Raw genomic sequence first — 23,948 nt, forward strand, 5'->3', positions numbered from 1 at the left:
GTACACTCAGATGGACAGAGATAGCATCAGCCAATGGGAAATGTGGTCTGCTTCTGCTACCTAACTGCTTTGTTGGATTTGCTGGTTGGATTATGAAAGAAATCTAAGAACGCCTGCTCTTCAGATAGACGGGAAGTTGCCACCCCGAAACATCTGACTGCAGGAAATTACAATATGCCGCTCCAAAATAAGCCTCTTTTGCATAAAAATATTTTGAGCTAATTATTCTGGGAAACAGCAATCACAACGGATGCTCTTAAAAGAGAAGTTATCTCTGTGTGAGAGAAATCACATTTAAAAAAGGAAATATCCATGTGTAAGACAGTCTCTGTCTGCAGCCAGGAGAAAGGATGAGTAAAATAACCAACCAGCAACTCCTACCAACTGAAGCCTATCAAGACTTACTCATTATATTTCTTGAACTGCTCCCCATAACTAAGCCCTCACCATAAACAGCCTTCTTGGAATTTAAACTACCTGTTTGAAATTTACTCATTTCCTCTGGTACCTCCCTTATACACAAGAATTATGCATTAGTATGTTTGTGGTGCTATAACAAAATACCCATGACCAGGCAATTAATAAAGAATGGAAATGTATTTCATGCAGTTATGGAAGCTGAGATGTCTAATATCAACATGCTGGCACTATCTGGTGAGGTTGCTCTCTGCAGTCAAGATGGCGTCTTTATTCTTCTGGAAGGGAGGAGCAAGGCATCTTTACATGGAAGAAAGGTCAAGAAAGGGCTCCCCATCAACCACAAACCCTTTAGTAAAGATGCCAATCCTACTTATGAAGACTCACTCTCACAATTTAATCATCACCCAAGTCCATTCTTGAATACTTTTGTCACATGCATTTTGTTTCAACATGAACTAATTTGCTGTTTTAATGCAAATCAATAAGTGACAAAATAAAACAAGGACTGTTTATTTGTACTCCTAAAAAAATTACACCTGAAAGTAGCTTTCTCTAAATCTGATCATTTGGATAAGTGCATATTAGTTTTCCATTTGATTTTTTTCTTGTAGATAGACATCCTTTGAAAGCAGTGTGAGAGTTTCCAACTTTAACTTGATTTTGCTTTTGAATTTATTTGACTAGAAAATCCCTTTGTATCTGTAACATTCTGTTTGAATTACCATAGTAAATGCCATAGATTGGGTCCTTCAATGGCATAGAGCTGTATTTTCACAGCTGCACATGGCTGGTTTCTGATAAACTGCCCTCCATGGCTTATGGAAGGATCTCCTTTCTCATGGCATTCTCTCTTTAATCTTTCCTCCATGAACTAGAGAGTCGGGGAGAGATCTCTCACACCTCCATTTAACTGTCTATTGAAGGCTCTTTCTGTACATACAGTTACACTGAGGCATGGACCTTCAACACAATATAAATTGTGGAGGGCACAATAGAGCTCAAAGCTGTGCACAAGGAATAGTACAAGTACTGAGCTTTCTCTTATAGCTTTAAAATTTTAAATTAATGTTACATGTGATACTTTAAATCTTGTCTTGAATATCTGAGAACTAGTGTGGACCAAATATACATATGCAAATGTGTGAGAATTACTATGGACAAACCATAAGTTTGTTTTGGGTTATTCATGACAGTGATTTATTTGAACAGTCTGTGTATCTTTTAGACACAGACCAGATGTCCAATAAACACCTGCTGATAAACAACGGAGCTGCCACAAGTGTTTGCTGCTATTTGCATATTGAATGTCTTAAGTGTTTGTTAAGTGGTTTGCACTTAAAAAAGTACTCATTCGTAGTTGCCTTTCTTTCAGTAAAGACTTTCTGTTAGGCAATAAGTATATTTCAATATAAGTGGCATAGTCTCTGGCATGTAAAGACTATGTGTTATTATTGAACTAAAATTTTACATATCATAATAAATATGACCCAGTTTCTTGCTGACTTATGGGAGGAGAAAAATATTATGATGAAAGAGACTTCATAGTTCTCATTTTATTATGAATGGAAACTTTTTTGGAAAATACACCATTTAAAGACACAAATAATTCCTTCTGAGTAACTCACACTCAAAATTATTCCTTTAAAGATAGTATTTGTATTAATTTTTGAGAATTTCATAAAATGTATTTGGGTTATATTGACTCTCAGTTTCTCCCTATAACTCCACCCAGGTGCACCCTGTATTAGTCAGGGTTCTCTAGAGGAATGGAAGTTATAGAATTATTCTCTATCTGTCTTTCTGTCTGCACACATGTATGTGTGTGCCTGTGCAGGTAGGGGTGTGTGTGTGTGTGTGTGTGTGTGTGTGTGTGTGTGTGTGTGTGTGTGTGTGTGTGATTTATTAGAATGGCTTGCAGGCTGTGGTCCACCTGATCCAACAAGGGCTGCCTATGGATAAAAGGCCCAAGAATCAAGCAAGCAGTTGTTCAGTCCATGAGGTTTGATGTCTCAGCTGGTCTCAATTCTGCATTAGAAGTGTGTCTTCCCACTTCAAATGATTTGATTAAGAAAAAATCCCTCTTAGGTGGGCACAGTCATTTGGGCTTTAGTGAATTCTATGTATAAGTTGACCACCAAGAACAGATATTACACATCCCTACCTCCTTACCACTCTAACTTTGTGTTTGCATTCTTTCAAAATAATCGGCCAACTCCAATTTATGCTTTCCACACACTCCTGTGTGTGGGCTATCCACTGGAGCTTGGTCACCCTATCAGGAGTTATGTCCTTAAAGAAAACTGACTGTCCTTCCTCCAGAAGCTGTCAACTCTCCATAGCTCCTTGGTTAGAGGTGGGGACTATGAGCTAGATTGTTGATTGGCTTGATCCTGTGCAGCCCTATGCAGGCCAATAAAGATGCTGGAAGTTCATGAGTGTAGTGGTCCTGTCACGTCCAGATGACTCTTTTTATGCCCCTCTCCAACCTCCAGTTCTTGCGATCTCTCTCCCCTTTCTCTATGCTTCCTAAGTCCCGAGGGGAGAGGTATGATGCAGATGTCCTATTTGTGACTGGGCACTCCACAAAAACTTACTCTTTGTATTCCGACCAGCTGTGAATCTCTGCATTAACAACTGTCTACTGTACAAAGAAACTTCTCTGACAAAGTCTGAGAGCTGCACTGGTCAAAATTGTTCCTTAAGAGTTCATTTATTTAAAATTTTTTGACTCAAGTACATTAAGTCAATGTTTAAATTTTTAATTTAGAAAATACATCAAAGAAAAATAAATTCACATGTTTGAGATACATTGTAAGGATTCATTGGCTATTAGTTATCTTGTAACCTCTAAAAGGGTAAAATTAATGATATTCATAATGAAAAGCCCCTAAAATATTTGTTGCCATATTGCTATCCTTTTGGCAAAAATACATTTCCTTCATTTGCTTTCTGTCCCATAGAAACCCCAAAGGGCTCATTTTAGAAAAAGTAACTTATCAACCCAAATCTCATTGTCTATGGACTCACAGACAGGCAGGCCAAGCTACCCTTAGGGTCAGTTTCTTGCTTTGGCTCTCAATAGTGGAGTGACCTCTGGTGTCTTCCTTAATGATTCCCAGATCTAGTTTCTCCCTTCATAAAATTAGAATAGCATTAGTGTACTGTTTCTCTCCCGATAATTATAAGCTAACCTACTTGAAATAATGTAAATAGATCCCAGAATGTAGAAGTGCAGCACATGAAACCAATTCATTATTATTATTTAAACGACCATATTATCATGCTTTTTTAATTACCGACTTAATCTGAATTATTTAACTTGTCTGTAATAATGAATCTGAAAAAGTCTTGAAGAGGAAAATTTCCAACCATGATTATTTATGTACTTATTTAGTTTTGAGACAAGGTGTCAATGTAGCCCTGGCTGGTCTGGGATTTCCAAGAGATCGACCTGTCCTTTGCCTCCCGAGTGCTGACATTAAAGGAGTGCTCCATCACACCTGCTTGAGTCCAGACTTTCCCACTCATTCCTACAGGCCCTCTTTCAAATCTTCAAATTCATGGCCTCTTGTCATTGTTTATGCATACATACACATAAAGAAAACCTCCTCAGTCCTTATATTTGTATGTATGCTTCCAGGGATAACCATTTGACATTGAATAACCAGTTGGTATACTCTTCCCTGGGTAAGACTATTTCTCCCTCTCTCAGCTTTCCTTAGTTGCCCATATATCTTTATGTATGGTTGAGGACTCCGTGTGCTTTCCCCATCCACATTAGCATGTCTATTGGTATCATCCTTGTTTAGTTCATGTTTAGGCAGTCATGTTGATTAATTACTTTTTTCTATAAAAGAGCTTTCTATGGGTTAGACATGGAATAGAACAAAGGTGAAATAATGAAATCTTCTAACTGAACCTTGGCTTCCTGCAATGTTTATCCAATCCAGGACTTCAAGATTTGTTGTTAGATGCATCAGAGACTATTACTATTATGAGAAAATAGAAAGTTTCTTAGGAAGCACAACTTCACCCTGCAAGAGTTTATGGATTTATGTCCAGCTCTATGATTTAGAGAGAAAGGGGAACAGTCCTTTCCTGAGTCAGAAGTTTTTCCTCAAACTATTATAGAATAACAATTATGACTACCCAGTTCGTATTTTTATTGCTGGCTTGAAAAAGATGACTCTACAATGCTTACACTAGGAGGATATTATTCTACAAATAAGAGCCCAGCATGACATTTATGAGAAAGCCAGGGTCCTCCTGCGCAAAGCTGATTGGTGCTCAGCCAATGGGCGCTAGGATGCTGCCAATAAAGGCTCCTTGCTACCCAGGGCTGGACAGATGCAGGGCAGGGGGGGGTCATCTCTGCCTCTGAACCCTGGGAAAATGCTAGCTGTCTCTCTGAAAAGCACACATCTGTGGCCTGCAAAGAAGAGCCAGACCTTGAAGATGAAACGTCTGCTTCCCTGGTTCCCTTCCATCCTGGTCATCTACTGCTTCTGTTTGCTACAGATTCCCTCCTCAGGTAAGGGGACTATCATCACATCCAACTGAGTTTTATTGAAGACAGAGACAGATCTTTACCCTTCAGGGTCATTCTCAACAGAGTTGAGCTTCCTTCCTTCACCGGCCCTCACATCTGCCCTCTTGTTTTCAGGGGTGACTCAGGATGCTAGACACAGAGAGACACCACAGCCTTTTACACAGAGACTTTCCCCCAGAGATACTGGGATTAAATAGCCCTTGCCCCAGTAGTATCTTGGTTTTGTGGTGGTGAAATGGAAGGGTATGGTCCCCATGTGAATTGGGGTAAGACCCTGCTTAGCAGTCTGCTTCAGAGATCCTGGAGGTGAGAACACAGGCAGAAAAACTAGGTTTACATTCCTCCAAGCTGAAAATGGATGGGCAGCTGAAGAGAACAGAGAACAACTATGCAGGCAAAAGGAATTATATTCCGGGGGTGGGGGTGGGGGCGAGAGAAGGTTCTAAGAAAGCTCAGGGGAACCTGCAGGCCAGCATCCTCCAGTCCCTTGGGCGCTGTCCGCGGTGCTGACCGTTCTCTGCACCTTTTCAATTTCTGGGCAGTGGTTTGTAGGGAGCCAGAAATGGGGAGAGGGTCTGAGGTCTCAGCCATGATCAGATTACCATCTCCAGGCAGTTTGTCATAGAATACAAGAAAGTGGACCATTGATGGAAATCCATGATTTGAAACAAGGACTATTACAAAAAATTGGGGTTTTCCATTAAATTCTGATTTAGAGACATAGAGAACCTTGGGAAAATACAGTGTGCTTGTTTTGTCCGAAAGAGTAATTGCAACATCTGAGCACTATAAGAAACAGCATCATCTTAACATCTCCAGAGCACCAGGTCTCCCCTATGGTTTCCCAGCCTGGCTTTTAGGTTCTTCTCGGCTGCTTTCTTTAACCTGTGCCTCACAGCCAGTCCTGGACAAGCAGCTGATGTGTCTATGACCTCCAATAGAATCTTGTTCAAAGTTTGCTGTTGAAATTTTGGTTTTTTAATTTGATTATCTGCATGTTTACATCCCCCCATTTTTCCTATTTGGTTTTGTTTTCTGAGGGTAGAATCTTGTGGTCTTCATTTTTGTATTGGCACAAGCCTCTCAATAAGACCTTGTGGTTTGCAGTACTTTGAATTATTAAATGATCATAATTATCAAAAATATTTTCCATTAATTCACTTGTGACATGATCACATCTCACTTCCAATCAGGGATTCTTGTTAGGCTCTGTATGGGTTTTCCGGGTTAGATGAAGATTTCTTGCTTGTGACAATTCTCAAAATAATTGAAGGGACTTAACATATACATCCCAATTTTAGTCTTTATAGAGAAAGCTAAATGTACCTTTAACTCTACATTACCTTCTATCATTTTGAGTCAAGTTATTGCTCTTCAAGACTTGAACACCATTGCTTAAGTATTCAGGAACATTGCCTTAGCTTTCTTTTGCCTCAGACTGCAAAGAACAAATAACCCACAGTGTATATATATATATATATATATATATACATACATGCATGTATGTGTGTATGTATGTTTATGTGTGTGCATGTATGTATATTTGTTGTTGATAGAATAAACTTCTCTTGAGCCATATGCCCCCATATTATAAAATATCCAAGTTCATGGACATTATATGTATTTTATTTAATCTTATTTTGTTAGTGCTGGCCTACCCTAATGGGTTCTTTTAGCTGCATAAACCTCTGAGTGTAATGTCATGTGTATATGACAAGATGTGTTCATGTAAGTCAGAAGGGGCTGGAAGGGTTCAATTACATACTAGTAGCAATTCTCCCAAGCTCCCCACCTCTGGAGGGGCTGATGGAGTGGAGACAGGTACCTGCATGTCTCAAAAGTCCTGATTAGATGCACTACTTTGTTATATTACTTTCTGATATTTGATACTCACAAATTCCACCAAAATATAAACTGGTTACTCCAGAAGTATTTTCTCCTTCTTTCTTGAATTGCTAACAGATGGACTAGAAACTCCTATTACACCGAACACAGGCAGTTTTAGAATTATGTTGTTGCACATCTTGGATTTGATAGTATTAGGTAGAGGTGTCTCATCTTTTCAATTCCTCTTAACTATCCCTTCTGTTGCCTTCTCAACTGTTGCATTCGCAATGACTTCTTTTGCTCAGCTCTGTGATGGATTCTATTAAGACCTCTGCATAATTTTTATGGCATGGGTGCAGAAGCAAATGCTATGATCTCTTTCTGGAACTGATGTTTTTATTATCTTTTGTTATAGGAGTTTCTCAACCTTTAGCTGATTCTCCAGATGGCTTGGATATTATGGGGCTTGAGGTATGCTATTACGCAGAATTGTGAGATTTGTATTTAGTCCCAGCCTTGAAAATATCATGTGGTTAATGTTCACTTAAAACTATTTTAAGATTAGATATTTGGCTGCAGCAGAAACTCACTGCGATTGCTGCATGGCCTCATTTAAGACATCCTGAGAGTTGAATTGAAATTCACTGCATGGTGTGAGGAGATAATTCAAGGTTCATAAATGGAACAATTTTAGAATTTTAAGCATGCTGAAGGGAAATTCTACTGGATAAAGAATTTATTCTTGTATTTTATTTATTTCCTCATTTTGTCTTTTAGCAACTGGTATACTGTCTGAACCAGTGGAAAACACTTTCTAACCAACCTAAGGTAAAAATAATACATAGATCATGTAGTTATATCAGTATATATGTTTACATCATTTTCTACATCATAGCATGTTTAATAAATGACTCTTTTGTTGTCTTCTAGAGAATGTTGTATATTTGTGTATGTGTGTGTACAAAAATGCAATTTTAGGGAAAATCAAGTTTCTCTCTTTGATATAAGTTGCCACAAAATATTAGTACTTCATGTGTATTCTTAAGATTATATTATCTATGTAATAAAATTAGTTATATGCCATAATGTATGTTACATATTATAAATTGATGCATTATGGTGTAACAGGTCTCAAAACAGTAGATCTCATGTAAAGGACTATACCAACAGTAGCTATAGTAACCACAATAGAAGTAATTCAGGGGATACAAAGTCAATGCTGATTAATTGCAAATTCTAAAGAATGGTCTTAGGATAGTTCACTGTTCTCAGCATAGCCTATCAGTTTTCACCTTGAGTAGCATGAATAAAATTTCTTCTTCTCTTCTCACTTCCCCAACCCACAGAATCACACGGTTCAGCTACATCCAGCATCTCACTGTTGCCCAAAAGCACCAGACTTTTTCTTTAGCCAGAAATGTCTCTGCCTTCCCCAGAGCCTGTAGTTACAGCCCAGGCTCTCAAATGGAGCTGTCCCTGTTCCTTAGATGGCTTGTCTGTTGCATGTGTATAATTGCTGTAACAGCTCCAGTAATCCTGAAGGATGAGGACTTTAACTTCCATGCAGTGCTGTCAACAGCACCCACAGCATAATGAAGGATAGCCACTAACAGCCTCTTGCTGCACCTGCTTCTCATTCAAAATCCAAGTGCTGTATTCTCTCTTACAAGGCATGAAACAGTATTTGCATCTTGTTTTCAGTTTACCGCTATGCATATGTTTATATGATTGTTATAACCGTATAGTCCCAGCATCTGGACAAAGCCTCAAAGTGAGGACTTGGAGCTCCCCAATTCTTTTCCACTGCTTCCCCCACCTTGCAGCACCTTGCACCCTGCTTTTCATATGAAAGCTGTGGTGTCTCCCGCGTGAGCAGGGACAGTGGAAGTGTAGGTGTCCCACTGCCAGCTGCAGTTTTCAATTGGATTTCAGGGTTTCTAGGTGCAAGGACCTAGCTGGAATGAATTTCCTTTTACCTTTTTCATTTCCTCAGAGCCTATCACACCCATTATTTTTGGTTACAGACTATCAAGCAGTTTTTCAATGAACAAAAATGCCAATACTTTGAAATTATGAGTAGAGAACTGATGCCTCTTCCGGGCTTCGTTGTTGCCCCCAGCTGTCCAGTGTTGGGATAAATTGCTGGAGTTTCTAATGTACGACTGCTCTGTTCTCCACAAGCCCCTTCTTTGTCTGCAGGAACTTCTGTGCTCAAGAAACTCGGGAAGTGGTTGTATTCCACAACCAATGTCATCTGCAGAAACTCTCCAAGCTCTGCTTTTCTAGATATCCCATGAGATCAGAAGGAATTTAGACAGGAAAAAAACTGATAGGTTCTATGAATAGATGCCAATTTATTCCTAATTCAGAAGAGATGCTTGAGAACTTGCCACTGCAAACTACTCGGGATGGAGTAATGATTCACAGAAAATTACCTGCCCTCATAGTGCCCTCATGAAATGCTACATGAGTAAAACTTGATTATTGCTTTTCTATGAAAAGAAAAGAAGACAATAAGAAGGATACATATGAAATCTGGAGAAGACTTATGGACAGCTGGAAAAGAGTTGAATAAACTATTGATTTTTATGAAATAGGGTAAAAATTTCCCCCCTTAGGTTGAAAAGATAAGTTGCGAAAGATAACTTTGTCTTAAAAACCTGTCAACTACAGTCTTTTTTTTTCTGAAACAGGGTTTCTCTGTGTAGTCCTGGCTGTTCTGGAACTTTCTCTGTAGATTAGGCTGACTTGGAACTCACAGAGATCCACCTGCCTCTGCCCCCTGAGTGCTGGGATTAAAGGCGTCCACCGCCACCTCCCGTCTGTCAACTATAGTCTGAACAGTTTCATAATATTTGAGTAAAACCAGTCAACTTCATAGAGTGACTCACACCAACTTCATCAGATGCCTGCTCCAGTAAAACTCCATGTAATTTTCTTCTCAATTCTCTTTCCAGGAAAACCAGGATATATACAAAAGGGTGAGTTCCGGGCAGTGCCTAACACACACTTTGTGCCATGTTTGGAGCAAGTGACACTTGGTGCTAATGTCCCTTTCTTATTTATTCAGTTTTTATTTCACTACACCAGAACTCAGAAGCCAGTACATCCAGTTGGCTCTCAGGTCAGTATTTTATCATGCTTTCTGTAAAACAAAAATGCTGCTTTCCTGTATCTTTTATGGCTTCTGAATTAATATACAAACACAGCCAAGCATTAGGCAGTGAACTCCTAGATGCCTATGAATAATAGATCCCTATATACGTTCCCTCTCCCTGCCCAGGCAAGAATTGTCTCTTTCTCATAGGGATGGGGGTGGCGGGTAACTGACAGATCTCAAATGTTAAAGAATAAACTGCAGAAAAGGGAAAATGAGTAAGGAGTGTGCTCATGTACTTAGAAGCACAGGGAGAGCCTGGTAGTGCTACACCCATTCCCGTTCTCCTTATTGCTTTCCATCTTTATATTTTGAAAAGTACTGTGTGATGCATACAGCGCTGCCCCCCCCATCCCATGGTGATCCATGCATGTCATCTTCCTTGGCTGACAGGGTGTAGATGCACAACGGGAATAACAACAATCGCTTCTAACTTGTGTTTACAGCTCCAGGGTTCAAATTCCAGTTTTGTGCTTGTTAGACAAGCACTCTTTCACTGAGCTACACACCCCACACACCTCCACTCCGTTTTTTGACATAAATTCTTAATATGTAGTCCAGGCTGGGCTTCTTCCTACTCCTGCGGCTAAGATTACAGGGTGGGTTCCATCTTGCCTGCTGGTATCCTGGTATTATGTTGACCCTGCTCCCTGACAATGGGCAGGATACACTCACCAGCATTCAGGTAGATACTTAGATGGTTCAAAGGGCCCTATGCTGCGTGGCTACGTCAGGCATGGCTGTGTAAGAACTCTGTACGCATGTGCAAGCTTTCCCTTTTAAGCGAGTACTTCCCGCCTGCTTGTCCCTCATCCCCTTTCTTGTCCCCTTTCCCCCTTCCATCTCTGTTCCCGGTTGGACCCTTTTGTTCCCTTTCCCCAGTAAACTCCAGTGGGTTTGTTGAATTTTGTGGTTCGTGTTTCAAAACAACAATGCCCATTGACTTTCTTAAAACTCTTAACGACCCTCGGGAACAGCTTATGTAGGTGGATTTCTGTCGGGTGGCATTTGAGAAACACTGGGAAGGTCATAAAATCTAGATTTTAGTTTGGATGCGCTGTCACGGCAACTGAAATTCTACTGTGGGAAGGCTACTTATTTGTACACTTAGGGCTTCCCAAGTCTTCTTAAAGAGTGTCAAATACTTCGAAAATACCTTTTCCCAAAGAGGCAAAGTCGCTGATGTTCTGGGTCTAGGTACGGAATTAGGTAAGGAGGGGCCAGCCACCACAGAGCAAAAAACGAGCAAAGTAAGGGGAGGGGCCATGGTTGTTTCGAAAGTAAAGCACCAGGGTAGAAAAGGATAGACACCCTCGCCTGGGATTGTGCAGGCAGGTGAAGCCCAATATTGTGGCAGAACAGCACATCTGAAGAGGGAGGAAGGATGCGGGGCAGCAGCTGCTCTGAGGCTAAGACAGAGTGCTTAAGCAACTGATCTGTTCTGTGGGGAGATGTCTAAATGGTGTGTTGGAACTGAAACCTGTATCAAGGCAATGAGGCTCTTTATTGAAAACATAAATGTTTTGAGCTTAGGCTCCGGAATTGATTTTACTCTGAAAATTAAACCCATTTGTAAAAGAGGCGAGTCAAGAACGGCAGGCATGTGCATAGCCCGGGGCTCTCAAATATTCGGCCGGAGTCAACAAGATTACTGCTCCTCTCTGAGACTCTCCGGCCTCACCCACAGCGCCTCTCTGTTGCAGTTTGCGCCCGTGCACCCTTTGATGCGCCTGGCTGCCAAGCTCGCCAGCCGAAGGATGAAAAGATTGCAGTATCCAGTACGTGCTTGCTTCCTCCAACCCTACTACTATGGCTTACTGTTAGCATGATGGCAAATGTTTGATGTCATTCTGTATGACTCATTTGTGTTCTTGCCTTGGATCCCAGTCTCCACTTTGGTGAAGAAACACTGGCCCCTTAACCTTGACCTTCCGGTCTGTAACCCCATGATGTTGTGACTGGAAGGGACAAGGGAAGGACCCTGTGGCCCAGCCCCAGGCCATTCCACCCCTCTCTTCCTTTGCTTGGTTCATCCAAAGTTTTGGGTTATTTTTTCAATTCTGTCCTTTCGTCCCATTGTGAAATTTGCCCTGGTGATATCTCTGCTTCTCGTGGCCTTACCTGCCTGTTTTAAGGTATTTTCCCCCCTTAAGTTTAGTAATGACAGTTTCATTAATAGATGATCCTGTTCAAACTGTTAATAAAAATATTAATCAAGATTTTGTGTATGACAGCAAAAATCATTAATAAAGAAAAGTTTCTTTTGACTATCTTGAGTGCAGGTACAGTGGTGAATATGACCTGTTTTGTCCAGAAACTTCCTAGATTTAGAACCAGAAGTCCTAAGACTTCAGGAAATGACTCAGCCACTAGAACACTGCCTGAAATCCTTGCTGCCTGAACACGGGCCTCTAAGTTCACTCCAACTCCATTCTTAAACTGAGTTATAACCAAAACTGAGCTGAAGATGGTAAGGTAGCTTAACAATGAAAATTTGCTTAAATCAGAAGTACATTTCAAAGTTGGGTTTATTCAGAGTTGCAAGCAAAGTAAACATGCTTGGATCCCAAACTGCAACACTGATTGCATGAATAAGCTTTCCTTCCAGAATTTGCAACTGGCACCACTATCAGCTGTTCTCCACAGCTGCTTTTTCTGCATCTGTCTTCTGATGACCTTAGAATGGAACCAGAAAGGAACACCACCACACTAGGGCAGCCATGAGGCTATGGCTGCAGTTCCTGATTAATCAATTTATAATTTGTTCCTTTCCAGGCTTCCAGGACTGCTACTGTGGGCTTTCCTAAGAAGGCATGTGAACCTTGTGAGAACACTTGTTTCCAGAAATCTCTAGGAAGAAGGGCAGGGAAGTGCCTGGAACCTGAAGCCCTTCCACTCCCATTTGGATAGAATAGATCTTCCTAGAGTGTCCTGAATATCTTCTCTAAGCATTTAAGTTGGGGATCCTTGGGCTTGTCTTTGAGGTGGAAAGTGATCATGGAAAGATGGGGTTAATATTTCACATGGTTAATGTTTAATTTCTAGTCTCACAGATGAGTCACTTGGGCCATCTGTTACTAAGGACTTGTCTTCTCTGGTTCAGGGACCCGCATGCCATTGTACAAATTTAGAAAAGGAAAAATACTTCTGCCAATGCCAACCCTATAGACCAGTGAATCTCAGACTTGAGCATGCCTTAGAGTCTGGTTAAAATTGGGATAGCTAGGCTCTACCCTGAGATTTAATAGGTCTGAGGTGGACTTTGAGAATTTTCATAAACAAGTTCTCCAGATATCTTTATGCTGGTGGTCTGGGACCGTCCTTTTTGAAACCTTCTCCAAGGATGTTTCTTTGACTTAGAATATGACTGCTTTTTTTGTGTGTTGCAGGATCCTCCTTCTATCTTGAGGCTGCCGTTTTTCCTTTTCAGGGTATAACTGATTTCCTTCCTTCTGTTTATGATTGAATTCACTGATGTTATCCCAACTGCCAGAATTAGATGGGCACCGCTCTCATCTACTTAGGATGTGGCTCTTACAAACTTGTAAGAGAAACAGAGCAACATGACATAGGCTGAGCATGTCCATATTCTAGGAGCTTGGAGGGCAAAGGGGAGGGACTTCTGTTGATGGACAAATACTAGGTAAACCAGAGTCCACAATCCCAAGTACTACATTCCAGGATATGTGACTTAAAACTACACTGGCATGAGGAGTCCAGGTGCCATCTTCTTTCCCAGGCGACAAAAAGGTCCTTGGTGAGGTCATGGAGTTTTCAATCTTGTTCTATTCACTAACTGTACACAAGGCCTTGGCTTCTCATTATTTGCATAAAAATGAGTGAGTCCAACTTAATCCATGACTGCTCCAAGTTGTATTCTGAGGACCACTGGTGCTAGCATGCTGCAAAAAAAAAAATAAGACAAGATTAGGAGATGTAGCACTTAGTCTTCCTGATAATCCACAGAATATCCTAGCCCATTGAGGGCTCTGGGAAATGCCAGGGAAAATATCACATCTTTATTTCCCTAACATCTTTAACCATAGGAGTACCCAGCTTCCACCTTTTCATTTTCCTGCCCTACAAATGTACAGTTTTCTGGGAAGAACTCTGAGACGCAGTAGATGACTGTTAGGTCTCCGAGTGGAGAAGTGTGGAAAGTAGGAGAGCTCACCACAAGATGAGCTAAGTCTAAGGTAGGAAATGGGATGGAATATAGGTATAATGTTCCTGGGAGCAGTGAGGGCCTGGATTATTGCCCAAAAGGATGGATGCAAACTTGTCATGTAAGTCTCCAAGGATGGGAGTGGGAGCTCCGTTAGAAAAACAAGACCTCTGTGTTCAGTAGAGAAGAAAGTCCAAGCAGTTGTGTCTCCATATTTGTAAGACTTTCTCCTTTGCTTTTTATTTTTTTCAGCCCAGGAATGGAAGATACATTGACAACAAAATCCAGTAGACAGGCCAAGGTCAGCTTAATTGCAGATTTTCTCTTCCAAGCAAATATTCTATGTCTGACCTGGAGGTATTAGAAGTAGAAGGTGGAGATGCTATTGTTCAGACAAAGGACTCTGCCTCTCCACAGAACCATAGACCTCCCAATCCAATCTGGCAGAAGCAGGCTGTTCCAGAGATGTTATGGCCCTTGCTTTCACATGCGGTTTTGAGAAGTTTATAATTTCTGGGCAGAGTTGAGATGGATATTAAGCCTCAGATGGCCCAAGTTGCCCTCCCCACCTCAACCATTTGACCCTTCCAGTGAAGAAAACACTACCCTGGTATGTTGAGGTAGTACTCCAAGGACAAGGAAGTTCATGCATAGGGGAAACTCTAGCCTGCTCTGTCTCTCCTGAGGACCTGGTTTCATGAAGGTACGAACATTATCTATTGCCAATCTCAGAGCTCTAGCAGTCCAAGGTGCCTGAGGAAGCTGCCATCACCCTGGGAGATGGAACTATCCAGCAAAAGCAGGAGTAAGGTGTTACCCAAGGCCAAAAGATTTATATAAATCCAATAACCTAATTAGATACAAAAATAAATACCTGTACTAACCCTTTCTCTGTCCCATCAGTCAGCTCCCAAATAATGACATATAAGCTTCTTATTAATTATGAAAACTTGGCCTTAGCTTAGGCTTGTTTCTAACTGGCTTTTGTTACTTAAATGAACCCATGTCTATTAATCTTCATGCTGCCACACAGCTCCTGGCTTTTACCTCTCCTCCTATATGTCCTGCTTCCTCTGCATTTGTCTGGTGACTCCCCCTTTCTTCTCTCTCTCTGTCCGGAAGTCCCACCTATACCTCCTGCCTATTTATTTTTTCATTAAACCAATCACAGTGTTATATTTTTAAACAGAGCAATTACATATCTTACAACAAATATAATAAGGAATAATTGCAATGAAAGCAATGCAGGTATTTGTGACATATAACATTACTGTGTAACTGTGAAATGTGCCTATCATAACTTGCATTTGGCCCTCTGCTTGATGCTGAGGATGGCTGCTGCACTTACACTGAACATATCTTTTGTTTTGCAGAATCCAACAGAACAAGACAGTTTGGATCTTGGAGGAAATACCAAGTTGCTTTATGTGTGTATTTTACAATGTTTCTGTTGCCCCATGCTCTCCAAAATGCTTAGTTGTATAAAAAGAAATAAAGCAGCACTTATGTAAGATTTATTTTTGTTGGAAGGCTGTGGGAATAGGTACATTACCTGAATAATAGATTTCTAGGAAATTACTGACTTGGGGATGAAGCAAGCTAGCTAACTTGATAACTGAGCACATAGATTTAGGATAAGCTAAGATCCTGGCCTCAGATCCTAACTCTGTTTGCTTTCTGCCTAGGTGACTTTGATGCATTAGTCAGATTTCCATTTCTGCAGCAAATACCTTATGTACATTACTTAGAAGGAGAGAAGATTTGTTTAGGGTCATGGCTTCCTTCCATATGTCCTTCTTGGACTGTTGCTTTGGCTCTGTGGCTTCCAAGTACATCATGGTAAAAACATGTGACAGAGAAGGGTTATTTACCTGCCCCATGGCAGATGGAAATCAAGAAAATGTAAATATGGGGTCCCAATAACTCCTCAGAGGGCGGAGCTTCAGTAACCTTAGTTCCTCACCTGCTTCATCCCTTAAGGTTCCACTTTGTTCTTGTAGTACCACAGACTAGTGACCAAATACACACACACACACACACACACACACACACACACACACACATATTTAATTAGAAACAATCTTATTTTACAAATCCCAGTTGCCTCTCCCTCCCACCCTTCCATGTCCCCCACTGACCTCCCCATCTCACCCCCATCCACTCCTCAGGGAAGGTTAGACCTTCCATCCAAGTCTGTCACATCATTTAGGGCAGGGCCTAGGCCCTCCCCTGTGTATCTAGGCTGAGAGAGTATCCCTCTATGTAGAATGGGCTCCCAAAGTCCCATTGTGCACTAGGGATAAATACTGCTTTCACTGCCAGAGGCCCCATAGGCTGCCCAAGCCCCCCAGCTGACACCCATGTACAGAGGGCCTGGTTCAGTCCTATGCTGGTTTCCCAGCTCTGACCAAGTATGTAACTTAGGAATCTTTAGATGGAGGGCATTCCAGAGCTAAACTGTAGTACTTGGGTCACTTACTTCCATTCCTGGGCCTCGGGTTTCCTGATTGGTAAAAAAGAATTTGTAAAATAGCGTCTTCTTGAGATTGACTTTGTAAGAGCTGAAGATGATCCACAGAAGAGCCTGGAATTGTCATTACCAGTGTGTTGGCTCTACTCTTTACTTGAAAGATGATCTTCATTCCACAGTATATATAAGGCACTTTCCCTATACACAGACACTTCCCTATTGTTGACATCAAAAAGTTAAGAAACAAAAACTCCAGATTGCTCAAGAACCATGGGACCTAGGCCTTTTCTTCTCAGGTTCCTTTCGGTGAACATCATGGAACCCATCGAGCATGGCAGAGGGTGATGCAGAGGATGTATGGGCAGCATGAAGGGATTCTGTATCTCTGACCACCTTTTAGTTTCTCCTGCTCCTCTCCAAATACTAAAGTCTTCCTTTGAAACACTTGAGTTAGAATTGTGACTTTATTCTTAGCATTTCTAGACCTCTGTCCTAAGTCTGAGGCCTACTTTCTGAAGAGGAGGATTTGAAGACCTCCCCTGCTACCCAGCCCCCGCCAGTAAATCTCAATACACGAGATGGCACAATAAGAAGAGAAGAACAAATCAACCTCTACCTTGGGTCTCCCAGTGAAGGGACAAAGTCATGTTTATGAGGTGTGCTAAATGAAGTGGAAAGATCCACCCACTGTGGGAGGCAGCATTCCCCAGGCAGGGCATCCCGACTGTGTAATAATGGAGAAACCATTCTGAGTACTACAATGCATGTACTCGCTGCTCTTGTCTTCTGGCTGAGGATGCAACATAACCGACCAGCTGCTTCCTGCTCCTGTTGTCTTGGTACAAGTGTTTACATGAAAGGGTAAAACCTCTGGCTCCAGAGTCAGAATGTCCACATTTGAATTCTGGCTTGAGATCTTGTTCAAGTTACTTAAGCCCCATCTTTGCTCTGTACCCTGCTTAATCTCCTCACCTTTGGAGTAGGGATAGCAATAATACCAACACTCGTTTAGCGCCTTCTTTCTGTAATTTAAATAAGGTAATCTATGCAAACGGTTTAGCATAGTAATAGCACATAATAATGAATAAATATTAGCTATAGGTAATAATAATTAATAATAATAATGTCGTAAAACAGTGATTCTCAACTGGTGGATCATGACCCCTTTTGGGGGTTGAACCATTTCAGGTGTCAAACGGCCCCTTCATGGGCGTCACATATCACATATTCCATATATCAGATAATTATATTATGATTCACAACAGTAGCAAAATTACAGTTACAAAGGAGCAATGAAAATAGTTTTATGGCTGGGGGTTACCACAACATGAGGAACTGTGTTAAAGGGTTGAAGCTATGGGAATGTTGAGAACCACAGCTCTGAAGCTTCCCTTCTTAATATATATCTTCTGTGGTTATATAAATATTTGGTATCTGTACTACACAACATGGTAGCTCCTAATGTGATTGAGGAATGAAAATTTTATTTTAAATTTTTGTTGTTTTATTCATATGGATGTTTTCCTGCATGTATGTCTATGCATCATGTGTGTGTGTGTTGCTCACAGAAGTCAGGAGAAGGCATCGGATCCCTCAGAACTGGAGTTGCAGATGCTTTTGAGTCACCGTGTAGGTGCAGGGAATTGAACCAGGGTCCTCTAAAAGAATAACCAGTGCTCTGCACAGTGCTCCATAACCATTAGGTCACCTCTCCAGCCCCAGTAAAGAAATGACACAAGAAAGACAGGAAAGTGGGACTATATAGGGAAAGTTCCAGTAACAGAAAGCATAGAGTAGAGGGCATGGCACTGCCTCTCTCTCTGTTTCTCTGTCTCTCCCTCTCCCTCTCTCTCTCCCTCTCTCTGTCTCTGTCTCTGTCTCTCTCTCTCTCTCTCTCTCACACACACACACTCACACACACACAAACACACAGACACACGTAGAGGCATAGAAGAAACTGACATGTCCTGTGTCCAAATTCCACCTTTACATCTTACTATTGCATCATGTTGGAACGCACACCATTTTGTGCTTACCATTTCTGTGAGCCCAATGGTAGACACTGGCTGATTCGTCTTTGAATTGAATGCTTTATTATTTGTGTGTCCATGCTGTGTGTGTGTGTGTGTGTGTGTGTGTGTGTGTGTGTGCCTGGGTTCACACCCTGGGTTCTGGAGAACACCTAGGTCCTCATGCTTACACAGAAAGGAATTTACTGTCTCCACACCACTCGGTGCATTAATTCTTATGCAGACTTTGAGCATTGCTGACACCTCATGTGCACTCAGTGTTTGTTGGTAGCTTTCACTGTGGTTACAGTTTGAGTCCCACTGGCTCAAGGTGTATCTGAGGGTACGATGATGGAGCCCCATGACTAGGCTTTGAAATGCCTTCTTCTCTGATATCAAATTAGCAATCATCCCTTGGGCACACTGTAGTTTTCTCCCTGGTGGACTTTTTAATATGGTGGTTAAGAGCCAAGCTCAACTCTGTCAACAGCTATTGCCTGTGACACTTTTGCAAAACTTACCTAACTTCTGGAGCCTCATTTGTTCGTGTGGGAGCCCAGAAGATGATAAATGTCACATAACTGCTGCTATGATTAAACACACAAGAATTTATAGAATCTGTTGGTAAGTGCGCTGCACACACAATTACGAACACACGTCCACACAAGCTGCTGTTCTAGCATAGAAACCTACTATGAGTTTCCATATCTGGAGACCTATAGTTCTGTTTTCTAAGTACACACTCTTCCACACACCATAGTAAGTGCTTTGTAATAAACCCTGCAGTTCTGGAAGCAGTACATTAGAATCATGTTAATTTCTGTAGCATATAGATCATAGACTGTCAAGGACTTAATTAGGAGAATTTTCAGCTCTGATCTACCCCATGGCAATGGCTCTGGTTTCTTCCACCCCACAGGTTCTTCTCAAGACAGGCTAAATAACCTTCCGCGTTCCCACTGATGGGAAATGACAAAAGAAAGATGGAAGGAAGAGTTGTAGAAGTCAGGTCATTTCACATGATGAAAATTCAATCACATTACCAAGCCTGCTGCAAAGAAGCCTAGAATGGAAACCAGCTGTGTGACCTAGAGGAAGACATGTCAGACTTTGTGAGCCAGATGGCTGCTATCTGTGTTGGGACTATTATCCCCGGGGGGATGAGAAAACAGACACTGAAGTTAAACTCTTTCCCAACACCCTTCATTATATGGCAGAGCTAAAATTCAAATCCAGTTGGACGTGGTGGCATATGCCTTTAATCCCAGCACACCGGAGGCAGAGGCAGGTATATCTTTGTGAGTTCAAGGCCAGCTTGGTCTACACAGTGAGTGCCAGGACAGCCTCCAAAACAATACAGAGAAACCCTGTCTCAAAAAACCAATAAAATAAAATAAAATCCAACCTCCATCTACTGTGGGAATGAAGACCATTCTCAGCAATCAAACCATCGACATTCTAGAAAATGTGGACATCACTCTGAAGGGGCGCACAGTCATTGTGAAGGGCCCCAGAGGAACCCTCCGGAGTTACTTCAATCACATCAATGTAGAACTGAGTCTCCTTGGGAAGAAGAGGCTCCTGGTTGACAAGTGGTGGGATAACAGAAAGGAACTGGCCACTGTCCAAACCATCTGCAGTCATGTTCAGAACATGATCAAGGAAGTCACACTGAGCTTCCACTACAAGATGAGGTCTGTGTATGCTCACTGCCCCATCAATGTCGTTATTCAAGAAAACGCGTCTTTGGCTGAAATCCGAAATTTCTTGGTTTAAAAATACATCCGCAGGGTTTGGATGAGGACAGGTGTTGTTTGTTCTGTCTCTCAAGCCCAGAAGGATGAATTAATCCTTGAAGGAGATGATATTGAACTTGTTTCAAATTCAGCGGCTCCGATTCAGCAAGCCACAAGAGTTAAACACAAAGGTATCAGGAAGCTTTTGGAAGGTATCTATGTGTCTGAAAAGGGAACAGAACAGCAAGCTGATGAGTAAGACCTAAGTTACCCAGTTCCAGAAACAAGATCCTGATTTTAAGTATGATTTGGAGTATCTTTTGGCACAATAAAGATTTGTGTTGAAAAAAATTCAAATCTAGGTCCCACTGGCTCCAATATCTTTAGTTCTCACAACTGAGAATGTTGGTCAGGGACGTAGTAGTGTCCCTGGACTGAGTATGACAGTGAAATAAGATGAAAACACGGTTGTTTGGATATGAATTTATATAATTACAATCCGTATCATCATATCTCATGACTCATTATGTGTATAGAATATATCCTTGTGAGCATGAGGCAGCAGTTGGCTATACCAAGTAGTAGTGCTGGGGCCATGTCTGGTGTGGGACTGAGGAAGAATCTGGGTGGGCAAGAGAATGGGGACAGTTGAGTTAGCATTTCCCATTCTTTTTCTATCTGATATATTAAGTCACTCTGGCTTCCTTCGTCTTTCTAGAGGAATTTATGTTGAGTAAGATATAAGAAGAATATATATGTGGTACAAACAAACTCCTCTGGAGGCTTGAAATTTTTCATTTCTGGACAATTTTATTTTATTCAATTCTATTATCTCTTTATGAACTCTTGGTATTTCAGCTTAATATTAAACTCATCCTTTTGCTTCAAGAAATGAAGTCATGATCAATAGAACCCTTGAAGGAGGACACAGTGGGGCTTCTTGATATTGTTAGCATTGGTCCTCTGGTAGCTGGTAAAAGGAAATGCTCTAACAAAACAAAGTCTAGGAGAAGAAACAACTTCTGGGGCATGTCAGCTACAAGAATTTCGGGGGTGCTGGGTGGCGCTGTGGTATGCCATGAAGCTTTAGAACTGGAAGGGAAGATGTCCATGGAACGTTTTGCTTTCTATAATCTTGATCTCAGACGACAAAAGATGAGGCAAAAATATGGTCAGGAAGATCACAAGAGAGTGATTTTTATGCTTTGTTGACACTTGAGTGACAGGATTGTAAAATGTTGCTTTTATATAAAACAGTGTAGAGTCCCCACTCAGCTAGAACATGGGGGTATTTTGATATGAGATTCATATTACACAGGGGAGGTGAGGAGGGAGAGGGAGCTGGGATTGACATGTGAAACAAGTTTGTTTCTAACTTAAATTTAAAAAATTTAAAAAAGGAGATTCATATCACATAGGTTGAAACATTCAACACTATCGTGTAGCTCACAGTGTGGGTGTAGAAGACCCAGGTCAATGGAGTGACTGTATTCTTTGCTCCACTCATTGCTCTGTTACCCTGTGCTGTCAGATCTGGTTGACAATAACTTGCTCTACCTTGGTAACATGCATACTCTAGACCTAGGGCTTTGGAAATGGCAAATATCACTTCCCTACTTTGGAGAAGAATAGTAATAATGCAGTCTATGTATGAGTGGCCATGTTCAACAACAATCTTGAACTTAGAAGAGAAAGGGTCTTGGCAGGCAGTCATCTGATTTACTGGACTGAAGTTCTGGAAGGGGAAAGGATTTTTTTTTTGGTTTTTCGAAACAGGGTTTCTTTGTGGCTTTGGAGGCTGCCCTGGAACTAGCTCTTATAGATCAGGCTGGTCTCGAACTTACAGGGATCCGCCTATCTCTGCCTCCTGAGTGCTGGGATTAAAGGCATGTGCCATCACTGCCTGGCTGCGGGGCGAGGGGGTGGGGAGGAGATTCTTTTAATACCCAATAATGGTGCTGTGATATGAGAGGGACTAGAGGAGGATGTGGAGAGTGCAAACAAACACCTATCAAGAATTTAACAGATGATCCACCAGCAAAAGCCAGAATCCCTTCTTATTGCACCCAAGAAGAATGTTGTGACTGTCTATTGAAACCTGTGGGCATGGAGAAGAGACTCTGTCCTCTGAACCACACATTTGGCAGAGGGAGGAAAGAAGGGCTGATGGGAAGAGCCCATTGTCCAGTGACTGAAAGAATGGTTGGAAAATTGGAGCTGTCTTGGGAAGCTAGGATGAAGGACCTGTGCCTATTTAAGAGATCCTGGGTGAGAGAGGGCTAATGGAACAGACAAGAGCCTTCTGGATCTCTCTGTGACTATTCTCTGAAGGAACAGGAAGGGATGACTACAACCCCAGTCAACGAACTGTTTTGAAATTATTTCGGATCTTTTGTGTATGGGTGACTTGTTTAAGAATGAGATGGTTTATGTGTCTCCTTCCATTGTGATGAGGGACATGGGAACTGGGTTACATCTTGGCTTCAGCTTAGTAAGGAGGAGATTCTTTAGGGGGTCTCTGTGGACCTAGGCAAGGTAGATTTCTCTTGGCATGTTCTCTCTAGCAGCCTTCACCCTCTTGACTCTGTCATTGTTGTTTTAATTCCCGATCTGTGTTCTATCTCACATATGCTATCAAGAGGACAGGAGTCCCTGATTACTGTGAGTCAGTGCTACACAGAAAGTTCTAAACACACACCCAACACACGTGGTTAGCGTAATTTAAATTCATTAAATTGAATTCTATAAGGCCCTATGGTTGCTGCCAAACAGAACGGTTTGAGATGGCTCTCAAGAAGAGACAGAAATCTAATGAGGTTAATATCCTGGTCAGAGCAGCCAGAGTGATCTAGTCAAGAGGGAACTCTGCCTGTGTGAACCTAAGGGTTTTTGGCCAGGGCTGGCCTACCAAGACTTTGTATATCCAGCAATCTGGTTACCCAGATCAATCAGAACGGAGTGTTCAGACTGACAACCTAGCTCAATGCCCTAGTCTTTGTGATTCCTCAAAACAGACCAACTTTGTAGACTGTGGACCTACTCACACCTTACACCCATGGTAACCACACATCTAACTAGCAGTTGTATCTAGAGAGGAACAATACCTTTTTATTCCATTCTTATTCTTGCTGTTTTCTCTCCTCCAATGTCTTTCTTCCATTGCTTCCTGGTCCTGTAGATCCGAATAAAATTCCTCCCATCTATTTTTTTGTCTCCAAACACTATATTTCACGTTCCCTTCCCGGAGAAGGGGTGGTAAGGTGGGAGGATGTTGAGTGTCTAGTGTATCAGGTATCTGGGGATACCTGCAAGAGAAGCCATCTACCTCAAGCATTCCCATCTAGCCACCTCTGGGCCACCACACTCCTTGGAAGCTTATTTCATCTGCTGAGCCACCCTTTACCTCATGGGTTCCATTATCAACACACATCCAGGCTGCTCGTACTTCCTCCTTGGGAGATGTGGCAATGCATGCAGTCTTCCTGCACCATCTATATTGGCCTCAGTGTGCCTGCGGACATCTACCTCACTCTTCAGCCTTGGAGATCTTGATCTCCTCGACAGGATTTTCCATCACTTTGTTTCAGCTGCCCACACGTTTTCTCCCCAGACGCA

At 41.7% G+C, this 23,948-nt stretch overlaps 1 protein-coding gene and 1 pseudogene across 1 annotated transcript; both read left to right on the forward strand.

The window, feature by feature from the left end:
* Positions 1 to 4,875: 4,875 nt before the first annotated feature.
* On the forward strand, positions 4,876 to 11,782 carry Nms (neuromedin S). Its single transcript, XM_040729657.1, has 6 exons — positions 4,876 to 4,951; positions 7,212 to 7,267; positions 7,574 to 7,624; positions 9,754 to 9,777; positions 9,867 to 9,920; positions 11,657 to 11,782. The coding sequence occupies exons 1-6, from the start codon at positions 4,876 to 4,878 to the stop codon at positions 11,780 to 11,782; spliced, it is 387 nt and encodes a 128-aa protein (XP_040585591.1).
* An 8,237-nt stretch (positions 11,783 to 20,019) lies between these two features.
* LOC101822378 lies at positions 20,020 to 20,592 on the forward strand (annotated as a pseudogene).
* The last annotated feature ends 3,356 nt before the right edge of the window (positions 20,593 to 23,948 follow it).

The sequence above is a fragment of the Mesocricetus auratus genome, unplaced genomic scaffold (assembly GCF_017639785.1).
Source record: "Mesocricetus auratus isolate SY011 unplaced genomic scaffold, BCM_Maur_2.0 Super-Scaffold_100021, whole genome shotgun sequence".
In the NCBI taxonomy this organism is placed as follows: domain Eukaryota; kingdom Metazoa; phylum Chordata; class Mammalia; order Rodentia; family Cricetidae; genus Mesocricetus; species Mesocricetus auratus.